Source organism: Ornithorhynchus anatinus, chromosome 4, assembly GCF_004115215.2.
Source record: "Ornithorhynchus anatinus isolate Pmale09 chromosome 4, mOrnAna1.pri.v4, whole genome shotgun sequence".
Classification (NCBI taxonomy): domain Eukaryota; kingdom Metazoa; phylum Chordata; class Mammalia; order Monotremata; family Ornithorhynchidae; genus Ornithorhynchus; species Ornithorhynchus anatinus.
The window spans coordinates 57,602,631-57,623,161 of record NC_041731.1 but is presented as its reverse complement, the minus strand read 5'-3'; the positions used below and the strand labels follow the sequence as shown (position 1 = coordinate 57,623,161).

At 43.4% G+C, this 20,531-nt stretch overlaps 1 protein-coding gene across 4 annotated transcripts in view; it reads left to right on the top strand.

The window, feature by feature from the left end:
• The window catches only part of RAD54B (RAD54 homolog B), a 74,030-nt gene that overhangs the window by 39,504 nt on the left and 13,995 nt on the right, over positions 1-20,531 (top strand). For all 4 annotated transcript variants that reach the window (XM_007670684.3, XM_007670685.2, XM_029062304.1 and 1 more), the window contains 7 exons: positions 3,297-3,482; positions 6,298-6,582; positions 7,708-7,870; positions 8,584-8,809; positions 13,746-13,953; positions 17,159-17,298; positions 19,473-19,763. In XM_007670684.3, coding sequence (XP_007668874.2) covers positions 3,297-3,482; positions 6,298-6,582; positions 7,708-7,870; positions 8,584-8,809; positions 13,746-13,953; positions 17,159-17,298; positions 19,473-19,763 — 1,499 coding nt within the window. The remainder of the gene's footprint in view (positions 1-3,296; positions 3,483-6,297; positions 6,583-7,707; positions 7,871-8,583; positions 8,810-13,745; positions 13,954-17,158; positions 17,299-19,472; positions 19,764-20,531) is intronic.

Here is a 20,531-nt window from a genome sequence, read left to right as displayed (position 1 = left end):
AATACGTTTCATGTTTCTCGTGGTAATGTGCGTGAGGTGCTAAAGAGAATAAGTAGTAATAAAATATGATTTCTATTATGCCGCTCGGTCTTCATCCTGAAGAAATGTTCATCTGTTTTTTGTATATATATATAAAAAAAAGTGGTAAGCTCGAAGTGATTTCGTGTATTTGCAAATGAGATCAAAATCAGAAGTGTGGTCATTTAAATACGTATTCAAATAATATTGATGTGTAGCGTGGCCTGGTATTTATCTCTGAAATATTCTATAATATTTTGAAAGCATTTCAAACACCCTGCCCAGCTGCGAAAAGTCAGACTGAGAAATTTCCGTGATTAGGTCCTGTGTGTATCACTACAGTTGATGCTTCATAGAGGAAGGGCATTAAGAGCTAAAAATTTCCGAAAAGTTAAATGATTATTTAGATTATGCTAAAACATGGATTTAATGTTTTGGGGCACTCAAAGAAAATGCACTAAACCAGAAAGGAATTCTAATTAGGACATTAATCTACTAAAATGAGCTAATTAACTGTAAATAATAAGCTGGCCCTTTTAGTCTTTTCAGTTGGCTGGAATTTTATTTAGACGGAGTGATTTACAAATACCATTTATTGCGTAGAAGTACCTCTGTGTGTTAAGAGGAAGGAACTTCTCGAAGTCTGCCACTGATATATCGTGTGCTTCCCCTTTTCTTTGGAAAATGCAGAAACAATAGCTTAATTCAAAATTAGGTAAATTCAAGACTTTGTATGTGTGTTCCTGACTTGTGGGTTCATTAAAGATTTTAATTCGTTTGTCCAGCTCTAAGTCTGTTATTCAGGAATTAGGTACATTGTAGGATAACAAATTCTTCCTTTGACATTTCACATCTTTTTCTGTAAATCATCAGGAGAAAGGATTTAGCCATATTTCAGTGGTTCTTCAGCAAATTGCTCTCCTCCCGTCTTTCTTTAATGCCTCAATTCAGATATCCAGATTTCTTGGGACTATGGCTTCTGTGACGTTGTTTGTTCTCAGCAAGAGGACCACTCCTTCCTTTCATTTCTTACTCAAAATGAATTCATGTTGACCTTCCTACTTTGAAAGCTTGCCAATCTGTTGCTTCCAGAACTCTCTAATCCTCTGACCGCACCACTGTTTACAGTTTCGGTCCTTTTGTGGTGGTGTAAGACAGTGGAAAGAGAAGGGAAATAAAGGCACCATCAAGAAGTTGAGTTTTGGTGGGTTTCCCCAGTTCTACCTATCATTACCTCCGTCGAATGAAGTTAGTGTGTTTTGGGAAGCAGTTGCGTGAAGAATTTGCCAAATGCAGGTGAATTATTGTAGATTTTAAAACCTTCACCCAGCTTCAATCCTGCCTTCTCTCTGACCATCTTCTTGCAGCCGCATCCACAGTGTATGAGAATGGCGCAGCCCGAGCGTCGTCGTCTTGGGTCCCCTCTCCCCGGTAGAGGGTACAGATGCCTCACCCGTAGTATTCATTGTTCGATGCTCTCTATCTGTGCTTCCTTCCGTTAGCCTGGAGAATCACATTTCATCTCGAACTATGTGGTCTCCTTATCGGACTGCGTTAGACACCGTTCACTAACAGTAAAAAAAAATCACATTAGAAAATATCAGTTATCTTAAATTGTATTTTTTCTATTCATGTAAGCTCAGTGGTTATAGTGAAAACTTGTAGGAGTGATGTAGGATAATAGTAATATAGGTAGGGTACTTGTTAAGCACCTATATGTCAAACGCTGTTCTAATCACTGGGGCAAATACAAGTTCATCACATTGGATACAGTCCTTGTCCCTCATGGGGCTCCACAGTCTAAGTAGGAGGGAGAAAAGGTATTGAATACCCATTTTGCAGATGAGGAAACCGAGGCCCAAGAAGCTAAAGGACTCGCCCAAGGTCACACAGCAGGCAATTGGCGGAGCCGGAATTAGAACCCAGGTCCTCTAACTCGCAGCCCCGTGTTTTTTCCGCTAGGCCATGCTGCTTCTCATTGAATCATTCCAGGTTGCACACCTTTCCTGCTAATTTTGGGGATAGGCTAATGAATGGCAAATCGTAGAAGAGTAATATGAAAAGCAGGCTTCTTGGTATGAATGGATTGAAAAGGGCAGCATGGTAGGGCAAGATCAGTATTCAGTCATTCATATTTGAGGTTTACTGTGTGGAGAACACTGTACCAAACACTTGGAGAGAGCACATACATCTCAGGGAGCATACGTTCTAACGGGGTAGATGGGCAGCGAAGCAATTTACAGATAGAAGGAAAGAGAAGGAGGATATGTACGTGAGTTAGCGCTGAAGTAATGGGATACGTAAGATAAGTACAGAAGTACTGTGGGAGGGTTGTGAGGTCACATGTTAGAAGGGGCCGCAGAAGCAGGATATAACGGGGAGAATAGAAATTTATTAGGGATGGCGTCTTGGAGGAGATAGAACTTGAGGAGGGTTCTGAAGATGTTTTTGGTATTTTAAAGGTGGAGAGAGTTCCAGGTGAAGGGAGCGGTGTGGCCGTGGGGGCGGTGAGGGAGAGAAGAGAATGAGACTCAGTGAGATGTTTAGGTTGGGAGGAGCAGAGTGCAAGCCGGATTTTAGTGGGAAAAGTGTCAGTAAGGAGGAAAGAGAATTGGTTATTTTAAGGCCAGTGGTTCATTCATTCATCCACTCAATTGTATTCCTTTTGTATTCCTTGAGAGCTTACTGTGTGCCAAGCACTGTACTAAATGCTTGGGAAAGTACAGTATAACAACAGACAGACATATTCCTGACCACAATGAGCTCATAGTCTAGAGGGGGAGACGGACATGAATATAAGTAAATTAAATAAATAAATTACAGGTATATACAGATATACACGTATGTGCTGTGGCGATGGCAGGGAAGGTGAATGAAGGAGCAAGTCAGGGCGGCACAGAAGGGAGTGGGAGAAGGGGAGAGGGGGGTTTAGTCAGGGAAAGCTTCTTGGAGGAGATATGCCATCAATATGGCTTTGAAGTAAGGGAGAGCAATTATCTGTCAATGATTAGATGTGTGATGCAGAGAGTGGGGTAAGTTGATGATTTGTGAGGAGTGGAGAGATGTGGGCAGGATGTTTTAGAAGAATCATCTGGGCAGCAGAGTGACGTATAGTGATACAAAGTATTTTGCTGTATAAATATTACCCAGACTTCTTTCACATCAATTACACCATTCTGATTTTATTTAGTGTTTACCTCTGGTGTACAATTACTCTTTAGATGCTCAGCGCTGCATCATATTACTCATTTGGCCTCTTGTCATTCCTGTACAACTAGGTGCAACGGAAACAAGTAAAACTAAAGAAGAAGACAAGGATCCGGGCAGTCTAACAAAGTATTTCAGTGTCATCTGGTGTAAGGCTTCGAAGAAAAAGCACAAAAAGTGGGAAGGTGATGCTGTTCTAATTGTGAAGGGAAGGTCAGTGACCTTGAAGGATATGGAAGGCAAAGACATTGGAAAAGGTATTATTGCACTGCACTAGGAAGATATTGGTATCTGTAGTTTAGCCTCAAATTAGTGATCCTCATATGAGTATAAAAAAGCAGTACAGTTTTCCACAGGCCCAAATTTTTAAATGATTTAAGATGGTTCTTACTTCCAAACTGAGACTTGGTTGGCAAAATTAAGGCTTTCACATGCAGATTGAGAGTGATGGCCTGGTAACCTATGGTAGGTAGAATGCAGTCTGTTTCCATGTGATATCAAGGGTGCAAATCCTTGGTTGGTGGTTCTCCTCAAGAACCTCTGGGGTTGCCCAGAAACTCCTTTCCGTCGGCTTTAAAGCACTCAATCGGCTCGCCCCTTCCTATTTTACCTTCCAGATTTCCTTCTAAAACCCAGCACGTAGACTTGGTTCCTCTAATGCCAAACTAGTCACTTGTACCTAGATCTCGCCTGTCTCGCTGCCGACCCCTACTTGCCCATGCCCTCCCTCTGGCCTGGAGCGCCCTTCCCCTCCACATCTGGCAGGTCATCACTCTCCCCACCTTCAAAGGCTTATTAAAATCATGTCTCCTCCATGAGGCCTTCCATTCATCCAGTCGCTTTTGTTGAGCGCTTACTGTGTGCACAGCACTGTACTAAGCAGTTGGGAGAGTACAATATAAACAGACACATTCCCAGCCCACAGTGAGGGGAGAAGGACATTAACGTAAATAAATAAATTAGAGATATGTACCTAAGTGCTTTAATGGAGGGGGAATGAATAAAGGGAGCAAGTCAGGGGTCTAAAGAAGGGAGTGGGAGAAGAGGAAAGGAGGGCTTAATCAGGGAAGGCCTCTTGGAGGAGATGGGCCTTCAATAAGGCATCGAAGGCAGAGAGAGTAATTGTCCCCCCCCCCCCCACCTAAGCTCTCATCTCCCCTACTTCCTCTTCCTTCCGCATCACCTATACTCTTGGTTCTGGATCCCTGATAGTCACCCCATCCTCTCCCCCACAGCACTTATGTACCTATCCCTAATTTCTAATAATGTCTGCCTCCCCCGAACACGTCTACTTACTGTTGTATCATGCTCTCCCGCGTGCTCGGTACGGTGCTCTGCGTTGATTGATGGATGGACAGGATTTGAGCTATTTGTGGGAAGTTCAGAATTTTATTTGAATGGCATTTCTCTTATATATAAAATATTACCTGTTAGTAGAAGCATTATAGTGAAATCACATTTTTGAGTGGAAAATCCTTCCACTTGAAGTTAAATAAAATTATATTGTGCTGTAAAAGGATCAAGAAATCGTGATGAAGTCCAACCTACATTGAAATTATTCTTTTGTCGTTTAACACTGCTTTTCCAACATATGCATTGCCTATAAATTGATGGAATATTATTCATCATCAATAGTATTTATTGAGTGCTTTCTGTCCGCTAAGTTTGGGAGCAAAGTAGGGAGTGAAAGATGTGGTCATATCACCACATATTCTGTAGTGGATGTGGTTGATCACCTTTTATTAGAAACCAGCTTTGTCTTTTTAGATTTAAGGCTCTCCTGCTTTTCATCCAGCTTCTCCTGTCTTGCTTAAGGTGGTGGGAAAAGAGGTTGAAATTTTTGCCCCATATGGTTTTTGGTTTATTCGCTTATATTTATCTGTGGAATCCAAGAACTATTCATTCATTCGATCAGATTTATTGAGTGCTTACTGCGTGCAGAGCACTGTACTAAGCACTTGGGAGAGTACAGTATAACAGCAGACACATTCCCTCCCCTCAACGAGTGTACGATCTAGAGGAGACAGACATTAATACGAATAAATAAATCATGGATATGTACATAAGTGCTGTGGGGCTGGGAGGTGAGGCTGAATAAAGGGAACAAATCAGGACAGTTCAGGAGGGAAAAGAGGAAAGGAGGGCTTAGTCAGGAAAACCTTTTCGAGGAGATGTGCTTTCAGTAAAGCTTCGAAGGGGGAGAGTGTAATTGTCTGTCGGATATGGGGAGTGAGGGCGTTCCAGGCCAGTGGTAGGGAGAGGGCCAGAGGTTGGCGACAAGATAGACGAGATTGAAGCATAGAGAGAAGTCTAGAATTAGTGGAATCATCCAACTTCTCCTGTCTCTCTTGATGGTGGGAAAAGTTGTTGAAATGATTGCCCCTTAAGATTTTTGATTTATCTGGATTACATTTACCTGTGGAATTCAAAAATCCTATTTCTAACAGTGATTGGCAACTGAGAAACTGCACAGCTTAGTGGCTAAAGCATGGGCCTGGGAGTCAGAAGACCTGGGTTCAAATCCTTGTTTTGCCACTCGCCCGCTGTGTGACCTTTGCCTAGTCCCAACTTCTTCGTTCCTCAGTTACCTCACCTGTTAAATGGGGATTAACATTGTGAGCCTCAAGTAGAACGTGGACTGTGTCCAACCTGAATAGCTTGTATCTACCCCAGCGCTTAATACGGTGCCTGGAACAGAGTAAGTGCTTAACAGATAAAATAAATAAATAAAACAACAACAACAATGAAACAATAAATTAAACAATAAAACAACAACAGCTGAAGTTTTCTGGTCAGGGGGAAGAATTGTGACTGGTAGAGATGGCAGCGTCTTTGAGGTATGGAAAAGAAGTTTCCCAATTATTAGCTTTAAAGACTTGTTTATTTTGGTATGCTTTGACCTTTAGAGATCGATCAGCTTGAAAAGTATTTATTGATGAATTTCTTAACGTGTGTTTTCATTCTGTACGATTCAAAACTGATATTGGCAAGGTAGATGCCTGTTGAATTTGTCACGGATTAACTCTTCCCACTACAGAACATGGGTAAATTGAACATTTTTTTTTTTTTAAGGTGCTGGATATAAATTCAAAGACCTGGAAAACCTTGATGAGGGTCAAACGCTGATGATTGGTGCTAAAGAAATAGAAGTTCTGGGTGTAATTACCTCAGACGACTTTAGCAGCGGCAAATGTTTTCAGTCAGCTCTAGCGGGTCCCTCTGTTGTGACTGCGTCTTCACAGTGTGTTCTGAAACCATTCTGTAGCCCAACCAGAAATATCTCCGAAACCAACACCAAGCAAAATATACTGAAAGATTCCCAAATGGTCAAACCTCGCCATGATCCTAATGCTCCAAGTAAGAATTGGAAAGAACTCACTGCATACCTAAATTTCTTTCAATGTTAATTTTTTCTATGGTATTTGTTAAACGCTTACTATGTGTCAGGCACTGTTATAAATGCTGAGGTAGGTACCAGTTTGTCAAGTTGGACACAGTCCCTCTGCCACATGGGGCACACAGTCGAAGTTGCAAGGAGGATTTAATCCCCATTTTAATCCCTGAGACACAGGAAAGTTAAGTGACTTGCCCGAGGTCATTCACAGCAAGCAGTTGGCCGAGCTGGAATTAGAACCCAAGTCTTCTGACTCCCAGGCCTGTGCTTTTTCCATTAAAACATCAAGGTTCTTTCTGAGCCTACTAAGACTTTAAAGGCTTTCCCAATTAACCCATCTAAAACTTACAACTTTAATTTTTCTGAAAAACCGTAAGACGCAGGAGACAGTGCAATATTGAATATTGAGCCTCAACTGATCAATTATTGCTGAAAAAATGGCCAGTTTATACTTTTATCACCATTATTGCCACCCGAGCAACTGTTACATTTCACAGGATTAGATTGTAAGAGGAGGGTCTGGACATTAGCTTTTAATACAGATTTTCAAGTCCAGAGGTAAAATGTGTTTGTGTTTTTGCAGGGGTTCTTTTTCTATTTTTTATGGGGGAATGGCATTCCTTACACGTTCTTTACTCTTCCATTTCATGTGAGGTCTGACTGGCTGAGAGCAAGATTCCTGGAATGTCAGTAGAGCCATGATGAAAAAGGTGCTGTAAAGGGACTCTGAAATTGAGCCCTTGGCTACTGCCAGGAATCATTCGCTCATTCAGTCATATTTATTGAGGGCTTACTGTGTGCAAAGCACTGTACTAAGCACTTGGAACCTTAGAGCCCTTTGGGTTTGGCCTTTTGAAAGTCCTCCCCGTTCCTTGATTAATAGGGCTCTTTTATGGAGAGTTTTAAGCACATCCGTAAATACGTCTCCTACTACCCACATACCCAAATTTGACATTTTTTGAGAAAAACGATGGCTAAGAATTGGAGTGGCAAATAGTCTTTCCTTAAAAGTAGCAGACGCTCAATATAATGGGTGGCCAGTTAGGCAATACGACAAATTTTGTTTCTCTCTTCATCTTCCCGATAAGACGCCTTCGTCATGCCACGGCCAGCCAAGAATCACCAGTGGATGTTCAATAGGTCTGGCTTACCCCTGGTGGATGTTGTTGTGGATCCCTACCTCGTAAACCATCTCCGGCCTCACCAAAAAGAAGGCATTCTGTTCCTTTTCGAATGTGTGATGGGAATGAGGTAAGGATGATCAGTTCTGCTCATTGTAGTTCCGCTCATTTTATCTTGCGGCCAGTTTTCCTTGTCGCTATGTGGTCATAAGAACAAACAAGCCAAATCGGCTCTAAAACAGTCTCAAGGCGTCGTCTTGGATTCCAGTCTGCCACAGTATTGCAGATCAATCATTCGATGCTATTTATTGAACAGTTACTTGTGTGCAGGGCACTGTACTTCGCGCTTGAGACAGTGCAGTAAAACAAAGTTGGTATACATGTTTCGGATGAAAGGGTTTTGGACTGAAGGAAAAATGGGGAGAGATCTGGGTTGGTGTTTACGACTGTCTCTCTTCAGCCCTGGGAGAGTCGAGAGCTGAAATTTGCAAAAAACTACTAAGCTATCGGTGAAAGAAAATACAAAACTAATAACTTAAGCTGACAATAAAGTCAGAATTCATTTCTGATTTCTATATACGCCCCCCCCTCCCATCCCCTCCGTAAACCAAAGTTTCTAATTTTTGACTGCGATAATCCAGAGATTGACCTGCAGTGAATGTGGTGCTTAGACCAGAGACAAAGCGGATGTTATTATTTAATAGACTGAGAAACTAGAACAGATATTTGAAGAGATAAACTTTGCATTTTAAAACAGGTCCCGAAGATCTGGTCTCCGTCGATCAGTGACTGTTTTAACATTTTTATCTTAATATGTGTAAAGAAGTTAATTCTTTCTTACAGAGTGAATGGCAGATTTGGAGCTATTCTAGCTGATGAAATGGGTTTAGGGAAAACACTACAGTGTATTTCTCTCATCTGGACTCTCCTACGTCAGGGACCCTACGGAGGGAAACCCATAATAAAGCAGACGCTCGTCGTCACCCCCGGCAGCTTGGTAAATAATTGGAAGAAAGAATTTCAAAAGTGGTTAGGAACCGAAAGGATCAAGGTTTTTAGTGTTGACCAGGTAAGATATTTATTATAATCTAGCCTGACACACACTTTAAAAAGAATTAGGTCTTTTGCATTGTATTCCACCTGGAAAATCTGCAGCATCTTCCCTGCTCAAGTAGCAATCAATCATTGACTCTCCCTATTCATGCTCAGAAAAAGGAAGCATGAAAATCTTTCAATAAAAGAAGCGTTTGATGATATCTAGCTTTTGCAAATACTAAAATTCATAATCGCTTGTGCTTAGCATCTTGGGGATGTTCTCTTATGTGTGTTAGGCCAGTGAGTTTAGAATGAAAGCCGTCACTTCAATCAGTGGTATCGATTGAGCGCAAACTGTGTGCAGAGCACTGTACTGAGCGATTGGGAGGGTACAATTCATTCATTCAATAGTATTTATTGAGCGTTTACTATGTGCAGAGCACTATACTAAGAGCTTGGAATGTACAATTCGGCAACAGATAGAGACAATCCCAACAGTAGAACAGAGTTGATTAACAGGTTGCCTGCCCACACCGTGCTTACAGTCTAGAGGGGGAACTTCAGAGGATATCTATTGATTACTTCAACCCTCCTCTTCCCATAGCCTTTGCATTCTTATCTGCATTTCTGCCTCCTTCCTGTAATTTATTTTGGAGTCTGTCATCCTTGCTAGATTGTAAATTCCTGGAAGGCGGGGACCTTGTCGACTAATTCTGTTGTTTTCCCAAATGTTTACCGCCTTCTGCACACACTCAAAAAATACGATGGATTGAGTTTACCTTTTTTTATACTTACCTTTCTTCAAGTGCTTATTACAGTCCTATGCTCCCAGTAAGTATTTATCGTTAAAGCTCCCCCTTTTTTAAGTACTTGAGCCAATGCTTACTTTCATGGATATTCAATTAGTTAGGTAAAGTGATGAATATTTTGCTGTCTGCAGGTGTGTTACAGTCTATAAATTATTGAGCCCAATCCCTTCAGGGCATATATAATTTCTTCCTGGTAAATTTAGCCCTTCGAAAGGAGTATCAACTCTTTCAGACCCTTAGGGAATTATATACCACAGGACTGATCTTTCTCTCAGCAAACAGTCTTGCTTTAAGTTCTTGAATGTAAGCAAGACCAGGGTTCACTGTGATGTCAACTCCTTGCAGACCTTTCTGGAGCTACAGAGGGACTTTTCATGAGCTCTGTTGGTGATTTATGCAAAGCCTGAATCCTGGCGGGGTTTATTGTTCCGCTAATGTGATTAATAAACTCTCCCAGATTTTCCTGGGCTCATGCGGGGATTTTTTTAGACTGCTGTTTTGATTTTCTGGCAGTCCCAAGGGAAGCTTTGATTCCTAGAGAACTAACATTTTTGACCATCAGGCACCTCCCGATTACCAAACAAGAGAAGCAGCGTGGCTCAGTTGGAAAGAGCACGGGCTTGGGAGTCAGAGGTCACGGGTTCGAATCCCCGCTCTGCCACTTGTCAGCTGTGGGACTGTGAGCAAGTCACTTAACTTCTCTGTGCCTCAGTTACCTCATCTGTAAAATGGGGATTAAGACTGTAAGCCTCACATGGGACAACCTGATTACCCTGTATCTACCCCAGTGCTTAGAACAGTGCTCTGCACATAGTAAGCGCTTAACAAATACCAACATTATTATTATTATGAGGGAAAAATAGGGAATAAATAAATACATAGGAAAGCAGCATGGCCTAATAATAATAATGATGGTTTTTGCTAAGCGCTTACTATGTGCCAAGCACTGTTCTAAACGCTGGGATAGACGCAAGGTAATCAGGTTGTCCCACGTGGGGCTCACAGTCTTAATCCCCGTTTTACAGTTGAGGTCACTGAGACACTGAGAAGTCAAGTGACTTGCCCAAAGTCAGCCAGCAGACGAGTGGCGGAGACGGGATTAGAACCCATGACCTCTGATTCCCAAGCCCGGGCTCTTTCCACTGAACCACGCTGCTTCTCCATAAAAATGGATAAAGCCTAGGAGCCAGAGGACCTGGGTTCTAACACTGGCTCCACCCCTTGCCTGCTGTGTGACCTTGGGCAAGTCCTTTAACTTCTCTGTGCCTCAGTTTCCTCAACCGCAAAATGGGGATTCAAAACCTGTTCTCCCTCCTATTTAGACTGAGCACCCTATGTGGGACAGGGACTTAGAACAGTGCTTGACACATAGTAAGAACTTAAGAAATATATATAAAAAAAAGATTTTAGTATTTACCGCTTATCCCATCGGAGGTGCAACTGTTCTAAATGAAAATCACTCAGTGGCCAAAATAAAATTCAGGGTTTTGAAAGATCAGAAAGGCAGTGCGGTAAAGTAGTAGCTAACTAACTTAGGCCTTGCAGTTTGGGGACTGTTCTGTGGAACGGTCTAGCCAGGCCCGGGAGGAAGATACATCTTGCAGAGGTGGACACCTTCATTGGTCACTACCGCCTCAACCCGCTGATAAGAGAATGGCGGCTGGCCAGATCTCAGCACCAGTGGGGAAAGGGATAGATGAGACAGCAAGCAGATCCTCAGGCGTAGGGGTTTAAAAGTTACCTCAACTTGATAGGATGTTATTCTCTCCATCGGTTGAGCCTTCCCAAATGGTATCTGTGGTGCAAGCCAAGGAAAATGCTTTACAGTAATCCAGATTGTGGCTAGAAAAATATGACTCTGGCGAGGTCCACATCCATCGGGAAGATGATCCATCAGGAAGGTGCAGTTTTCTAAGGAAATTCCAGACTTTTTTACATTCTGGAGAGAGGGAAAATTCCCCGGAAAAAAAGCATCTGATACTTTTAAAAATGAGCAAAATATCCAGATCTCACATTTCAATCCATCCATCGATCAGTGGTATTTACTGAGCACCTACTATGTGCACAGCAGTATACTGAGTGCCTGGGAGTACAGTAGAACAGAATTAGCAAGCACGCTCCCTACCCGTAACGAGCTTATAGTCTAGAGGGGGAAACAGACCTTAATATGAATAAGTAGAATGAATAAATAGAAGCAGCATGGTATAGTAGATAGAGCGTGGGCCTGGGAGTCAGAAGGACCTGGGTTCTAATCCTGGCTCTACCGCTTGTCTGTTGTGTGACCTTGGGCGAGTCATTTAGCTTCTCTGGGCCTCATCATTTTTCATCTGTAAAATGGGGATTGAGACTGTGAGCCCCATGTAGGATAGGGACTGTGTCCAACCCCATTTGCTTGTATCCACCTCAGTGCTTGCTACAGTGCCTGGCACACAGTAAGCGCTTAACAAATACCATATTTATTATTAGTATGATATATTATACTTAGTATTATCATAATATATAATTTAAGGATGTGTACATAAGCGCTTTGAGGTTGGGGGTGGGGCAAACAGCCAATGCCCAAGGGTCACACGTCTGAATCCATAGAGAGCGAGCCAGGGAAAAGAGGGCTTAATCGGGGAAGACCTCTTGGAGGAGATGTGACCTTTGAAGGTGAGGAGAGTGGTGGTCTGGTGAATATGGAGTGGGAGGGAGTTCCAGGTCAGGAGGAGGACGCGGGATAGGGTCAGCGGTGATATATAGACGTGATTGAGATACAGTGAGTGAGCTGGCACTAGAAGAGCGAAGTGTGAAATCAGTGGGACGAGCTGAATGAGTGCTTAAAGCTGACAGTGAGAGGATTCTGTTTGATCTTCTGTTGGCGGTGGATGGGAAGAGTGGGAAGCCCACTCTTGGGGACTGGGGAGACGCGGATTGAAAGTTTTTCTTGAAAAACGATTCGTGCCGCAGAAGGGTGTGGGGGGAGACGGGAGGCCGGGAAATCAGCGAGGGGGCAGATGCGGTAGTCAAGACGGGATAGGATAAGCGCTTCGATGAACAGGGTAGCAGTTCGGATGGTGAGGAATGGGTGGATTTTAGCAGTGTTGTGAAGGTAGAATCTTCAGGATTTGGTGGCAGATTGAATATATGGGTGAATGAGAGAGTTGAGTCAAAGATAATGCCAAGGTTAGGGGCTTATGAGTTAGGGAGGGTAGTGATATTGTCTACAGTGACAGGAAAAGCAGAGGAAGGACAGGGTTTGGGAGGGAATATTAGGAGTTCAGTTTTTTACACGTATAGTTCGAGGTGTCGGCGGGACATCCAAGTAGACATGTCCCGACGGAAGGCGGAAATGCGAGATTGCAAGGCAGGAGAGAGAGGCTGGAGATGGAGATTTGACAATCGTCTGCATAGAGATGGTTAGTTGAAGTCATGGGAGTGAATGAGTTCCCCGAGGGAGGTGGGTGTAGATGGAGAATAGAAGGGGACCCAGACCTGAGTCTTGAGGGACCCCCACTGTCAGAGGGGGAGCGGCAGGAGAGGAACCGGCCAGAGAAACTGAGAAGGAGTTGTCAGAAAGATAGGCAGAGATCCAAGAGAGGACAGCATCAGTGAAGCCAAGTTTGAAGAAAGTTTCAAGGAGAAGGGGGTGGTCGACAATGTCAGAGGCAGCTCGGAGGTCTAGGAGAATTAAGATAGAGTAGAGGCCATCAGATTTGGCGAGAAGAAGGTCATTGGATACCTTGGAGAGGGCAGGTTTTGTAGAGTGAAGGGGACGGAAGTCAGATTGTAGGGGATCTAGGAGAGAATTGGCGGAGGGGAAGTGGAGGCGGTGGCCGTAAGCAACTCTCTCGGGAAGTTTGGGGAGAAATGGTTAGAGGGAGATGGGGTGATAGTTGGAGGGAGCCTTGGGGTCAAGGGAGGGATTTTTAGGATGGAGAGACATAAGCATGTTTGAAAACAGTTGGGAAGAACCCACTGGAAAGTGAAGAGTTGAAGATGACAGTCAAGGAGGGATGAAGGGAGAGGGTGAGTGGTTTTTAAAAGCTGTGAAGGGATGGGTCAGAGGCACAGTCGGAGGGGGTAGATTTAGAGAGGAGGCCAGAGATCTCATCTTGTTGCACCTTTGTAACTCAAAAGACAGTCATTGAATGTATTCATTGAACTTTTGTTTTTTTTCAGGAGCACAAAGTGGAAGAGTTCATCAAATCCCCATTTTATTCAGTACTTATCATAAGTTACGAGATGCTGCTCCGCTCCCTGGATCAGATTAAAAATATAGACTTCAGTCTTCTCATCTGTGACGAAGGGCATCGTTTGAAGAACAATTCCATTAAGACGACTACAGCACTTATTAGCCTCTCCTGTGACAGAAGAATAATTCTTACTGGTCAGTGTTTTGCGAACGCAGAATCTTTTGGCCCATCGGGAACTTGTTTGCCCTCAAGGGTCCATTTAGCACACTGAAATAATAGGTGATATCTTTGTTGGAAAGTGACTTCTGACACCAGCTCTGGTATACATCCTTTCTCTTTTCCTCTTGGTAACCCAGAGTGGGAGAGGAGAAGGGATAAGAAAGGCTAGAGAGAGAAAGGTCACCCAAAACTCCGGTTTACTCAGTCAGTGGTATTCGTTGAGCACTTTCTGTGGGTGGACCTCTGTACTGCCTCAGTACAACTGGGTTTTTCCCCTCTATTACAATCTCTTAATTGCTTTATGTAGGAGCTCCGGAAGTGCTATTTATTAGTGGTAATAAGGCTTAGGCTTTTGACCTGTAAACCCCCACTCTGAAAGTGCAGAATGGGATGGGGGCATTAATTCAGTGACGCCACCCCCAGGAATGGCTTAGCGAAGCTCTGGTGAGTTTGATTTTAGGGATCCGAACTATCCAGGCGTCTCCTAGATTGGAGTCGTGAACCATCCTGGACTGTGTACAGATCAACTGCGGTGGGTCTCCTAGCTCTGTTTTGGCCTAGTTCCATATCCCTGGGGAACATGTCTACCAACTCTGTTGTATCGTACTCTCCCAAGTGCTTAGTACAGTGCTCTGCACGCAGTAAGTGCTCAGTAAATGCCAGTGATCGATTGATATTGGGGTTTCCGAAGCCATTGGCAGCATCACCTGAGAGCAGTCTTGCCTATGAGACTGTGGAATCCTTTCTGATGGACTCTCATTTCTTGCTCGCTCAGGGTAAATATGGCTAGCGTCTCCCTGCTCTTTGGTGGTGGTAAAGCAATAACAAGGGAGCTCAATGACTGGTTCTATTTTGGGCAGTTCATCCCAGGAGGATTGGAAAGGCTAGGTCACGTTCGGGGAGATAAAATGTGATTCTTTCATTCATTCAGTAGTATTTATTGAGTGCTTACTATGTGCAGACAACTGTACTAAGTGCTTGGAATGTACAGATCGGCAACAGATAAGAGACAGTCCCTGCCCTTTGACGGGCTTACAGTCTAATCGGGGGAGACGGGCAGACAAGAACAATGGCAATAAATAGAGTCAAGGGGAAGAGCATCTCATAAAAACAATGGCAAATAAATAGAATCAGGATGATGTACATCTCATTAAACAAAATAAAATAAATAGGGTGATGAAGATATACACAGTTGATTCTTGGGAGGTGACTTCCTCATCTGAGTCTCCCAGTTGCTCAACTAAAGACTGCTTCCACCTGAAAGGGTGGGATCATTTGCAAGGATTTCAGAGGTTGGGTTCCTGTAGTGGGTTTGGAAGCAGAACCAGTTGCACATTGCTCCAGAAATGTTGGGTTTTTTTTGTTTTTCTACAGAACTACCAGCACACTGCTCCAAAAGTGCTGGTTTTTTCTATTTCATTCATTCATTCGATTGTATTTATTGAGCACTTACAGTGTGCAAAGCACTCTACTAAGCACTTGGGAGAGTACAGTATACCAGCAGACACATTCCTGCCCACAGTGGGCTCACAGTCTAGAAGGGGAGACAGACATTAATATAAATAAATAAACAGATAAATAAATATATGACAGATATGTACATATGTGCTGAGGGGATGGGAGGGGGATGAATGAAGGGGCAAGTAAGAGTGGCTCACAGGGGAGTGGGAGAAGAGGGGAGGAGGGCTTAATCAAGGAAGGCTTCTTGGCAACGGCGGCCTTCCCTCCCCCACCACAATGGGTCCCCTCTCCTGGCATGCTCTGCGTGCGCCAGGCATGGAAGAAAAGCTGCTCCTGCCCTTACTTGGACTCCTCTATCCCCATCGAGATTTCGAGCCAATTTTTTGTGTCTTTTTATTGTTTAATTTTTATTTTATATTACTTGTTAAAGTCATAGTAATAATTATGGTATTTGTTAAGTGCTTACTATTTTCCAGGCACTGTGGTGGATACAAACAAATTGGGTTGGACACAGTCCCTGTCCCGCACAGGCCTCCCAATCTTAACCCCCATTTTACAGATGAGGTAACGGGGGCCCAGAGAAGTGAAGTGACTTGCCCAAGGCCACAGAGTAGACAAGTGGAGGAGCCGAGATTAGAACCCATGACCTTCTGACTCCCGGGCCCGCGTTCTATCCACTACGCCATGCGTTTACTGTGTGCAACTCACTGCAGTAAGCGTCGGGGTAGATACAAGATAATCAGGTTGGACACGGTCACTGTCCCTCACAGTGCTCACAGTCCAAGTAGGAGGGAGTAAGATTTAATTTCCAGTTGACAGATGAGGAAACCGAGGCCCAGAGAAGGGAAATGACTTGCCTGGGGTCATGCAGCTGACAAGTGGCGGAGTCGGGATCTGAACCCCTGCTCTTTCCACTGGGCCATGCTGCTTGTGTTGTGTTTTAATGTTTCATCATTCCTGGTGTGTCAGTCTCCATTCGTCTCTCTCCACTTAAATTCTTACATTCATTCATTCATTCAGTAGTATTTATTGAGCGCTTACTATGTGCAGAGCACTGTACTAAGCGCATGGAATATACAATTCGGCAACAGATAGAGACAATCCCTGCCCAATGACGGGTTTACAGTCTAATCGATTGTGAGCCCTCCAGGAAACAGGATGGTATCTAATTCCCAACTATATATTCTCTCCCAGTGCTTAATAAAATGTTCTGTGTCCAATAAGTGCCTAACAAATACAATTATTACTAATAATTGGGAGTCTCCTGTGAGACAGTGACTGTGTCCAACCCGATTTGCTTGTATCCATCCCAGTGCTTAGTACAATGTCTGGCACACAGTAAGCGCTTAACGAACACCACGATTGTTATTCTCTAGTCTGTGAGCTCATTGTGGACAGGGAATGGCACTGTTTATTGTTGTATTGTACTTTCCCAAGCGCTTAGACAGCGCTCTGTACATAGTAAGCACTCAGGAACTACGAATGAATAATCATGGCATTTGTTGAACGCTTACAGGTGCCAACAATTATGTGGGATAGATATAAAATAATCAGGTCGGGACACAGTCCCCTTCCCACATGGGGATTGCAGTTTAAGTGGCAAGAAGATTCCTGCCTAAAAGAAGTTCATTGCACTTTCAGAAAGTTGGTCAAAATTTAGAAAGCATGCCAATAGGGAAACACAAATTTAACATTTTCCATCTTTTTGTTTCTTCACAGGCACACCAGTACAAAACGATCTGCAAGAATTTTATGCATTGATCGAGTTTGTGAATCCTGGAATATTAGGTTCTTTGTCAACGTATCGAAAAATATATGAGGAGCCCATTATCCGATCCCGAGAACCATCTGCCACTCGGGTATGGTTTCCTATAATATATCAGTAGTCTTGTTGACCCTGAGTAACTTGGAATATCACATGTAATCAGCAGAGGGAAATTTACTAGAAAAGGCATGTTTCTCAAAAAGCACGATATTTGAAATCATTCATAAGTGTGGATTCTTAGATATTATTGAATTCAGCTGGAAAAATAAGATTGAAGTTTTGGAACCAATTTTACAAATTTCACCTAACGTTCTAAAACGTGGAGGAATAATGTGAAAAAAGTCCCTTTACTAGTTCCAGTCCTAAAATGGACATTTTGACGTTAAATTTTTTCAATCAAAATCTGATTTGGATTTTCCTTTCGCCTTAAATATTGTTTGGTTTAAGATGTTTATTATAGCCATAATCAACTAATCGAGCATCTTCTGTGTGCAGAGCACTAAAGTGTTCGAGAGAGGAATTAGTTGGCACGATCCCTACCCTCAAGGAATTTACAATCTAGCCGGGGAGACTGACACTAAAATAATTAAGGATGGGAGGAAGTAATAGGGCTCCAGGGGGTTCTAAGTATTTCATTGCATGATAAGGTAGGGGAATAATAATGACAATGATCTAATAAGAAATGATATTTAAATTTATACTGTGTACAAAGAACCGTACTAAACATTTGATAGATGCAGGATAATCAGATTGGACATAATCTCTGATCCACAGTGGGCTCACATTCTAAGGGTAAGGGAGAAAAAGTATCCCTAGCACCATTTTACAGATGAGGAAACTGAGGCATTGAGAAGATGAATGATTTGCCCCTAGTCACACAACAGGCAAGCTGGGGAGCTGGAGGCAGAACCCAGAAATTAATTGAAGGCCTTCTGGAGGAGATGTGATTTCAGAAGAGGCAGAATGATGGGAAGAGTTGTGGTCCATTGGACATGAAGTGGGAAGGAGTTCCAGGCATGAACAAAAGTTCGGCAGCAGGAGAGGTGGGAATGAGGCTCGGTGAGTCAGTGAGCTGAAGAGGAACGAAGAGTGCAAGCTGAGCGTAGTGGGAGAAGAGAGCGGATAAGTAAAAGGGGCCAGAATTGATGGAGTGTCTTCAAGCCAACCGTTGGGAATTTCCACTTGATGTGGACAGGAATGGGCAACCGTTGGAGATTTTTGAGCATTGGGGAGCTGTGGGCGGAATAGTATTTTAGAAAAATAAGAAGCAGCGTGGCTTAGTGGCAAGAGCATGGGCTTGGGAGTCAGAGGTCGTGGGTTCTAATCCTGACTCCGCCACTTGTCAGCTGTGTGACTTTGGGCAAATCACTTAATTTCTTTGTGCCTCAGTTACCTCATCTGTAAAATGGGGATGAAGACTGTGAGCCCCATGTGGGACAACCTGATTTCCTCGTTCCTACCCCAGTGCTTAGAACAGTGCTTGGCACATAGTAAGCGCTTAACAAATACCAAAAAAAAAAAAATGAGCAGGGCAGCCGAGTGGAGGATGGACTGGAGCGGGGAGACCCTGGAGACGAAGGCATCAGCGAGAAGGGTGAAGCAGTAGTCCAGCCAGGATGTGCCAAATGCCTAGACCGGTGTGGTGGCCGTTTGGATAAAGAGGGAGAAGCAGATCCTGGAAATGTTGTTGAGGAAAAAAATGACAGGATTTGGCAACGGTAGGTCATGACAGTTTACAATGATAGAGTTTAATACATTTCAACTTTGAGAAATCAATGCTGTCTACTGAATGATCTGTAATGATTCTGGAAGAGCCATTAGTTTCGTATGTCAGGAATGATCTGCAGGATTGGTTGAAGGATCATTAGCTTGATGAATAGGGCTGGCTCCAAAGATATTGATCTGATTTCTCTGTTCCGTTTGTGTGAGGCCGACGATATACACTGTTCCGGTTTAACATGCCGAAGCCTAGGTATTGGACAATTAATTTGTGGATTCTTAATTTACGTGGTCCCGGATGACATAAACAGCTAACCAAACCATCATTCATAAATCTGTGGCTTCCGGTAACTTAATGATTAAATTACACGAGTAAAGAGATTAGGGTTAAAGAGATAATAATCTATTGCTATTTTCCTCACCTCCCCCATCAGAAAGAATACGGCCAATTCAAGGAACGGATAGGTGACCTGGTAATCTAACGATATATTTGCTAATTTTTTCAACTCTATGAAAAGTGGACTATTGATTTTTTTTTTCCTTTTAAAGGAAGAAAAGGAGTTAGGAGAAAAAAGAGCAGCTGAACTCACACGCCTCACTGGACTGTTTATCCTTAGGAGAACTCAAGAGGTCATAAATAAATACCTTCCTCCTAAAATAGAGAGCGTGGTCTTTTGCCGTCCAGCCGCGCTACAGATTGAACTTTATCGGAAACTGCTGAATTCCAGAGCTATTAGTTTCTGCCTTCAAGGAATGTTGGAAAATAGTCCTCATTTAGTATGTATAGGAGCACTTAAAAAGCTCTGTAATCACCCCTGCCTTCTGTTCAAAGCTATAAAGGTACGTACGCCTTGTCTCGGAGCACTCTGAGAAACCGCCACACAGCTGGGACGAGTTTTGAAACAAAGATGGCCGGATGGAAGCCATCCTGATGTGGGCCGGAATGGGAATTGTCAGGCCAGAAGGCACTGCGTGCCTGTTCTTTAAGTGCTTCTGCTCCACACTTGTTGAGGGGCGATCCAGGGTCCAGTCTTGGTGGTGCCCAAAATCTGTAATTTATTTATTTTCATTAATGTCTGTCTCCCTCTCTTGATTGTAATCTCGCTGTGGGCAGGGAATGTGCATACCAACTAGAAGCCGTGTGGCCTAGCGGGTAGGGTACAGACCTGGGAGTCAGAAGGCTCTGGATTCTAATCTTGGCTCCACCACTTGTCTGCTGTGTGACCTCGGGCAAGTTGCTTCGCTTCTCTGGGCCTCATCTGTAAAATGGGGATTAAGGCCGTGAGCCCCACGTGGGACAGGGACTGTGTCTGACCCGATTTGCTTATATGTGCCCCAGCGCTTAGTACAGTGTCTGTCACATAGGAAGGGCGTAACAAATACCACAATTACTATTATTATTATTACTCTTCCAAATGCGTAGCACAGTAAACTCTCAGTAAATACTCCTGATTGATTGACTGGTCGTACCAATCCTAGATTGAGCCCCCCTAGGTAGCTTCCAAATATTCGCCGTGGAACCAGCAGCAGTGGGAGCGATTGAGTTTTCAGTAACCGAAGACCTAACCTTCACTCTTCGGCTTGTAAACTAGGCCAAACAGGCCCCTC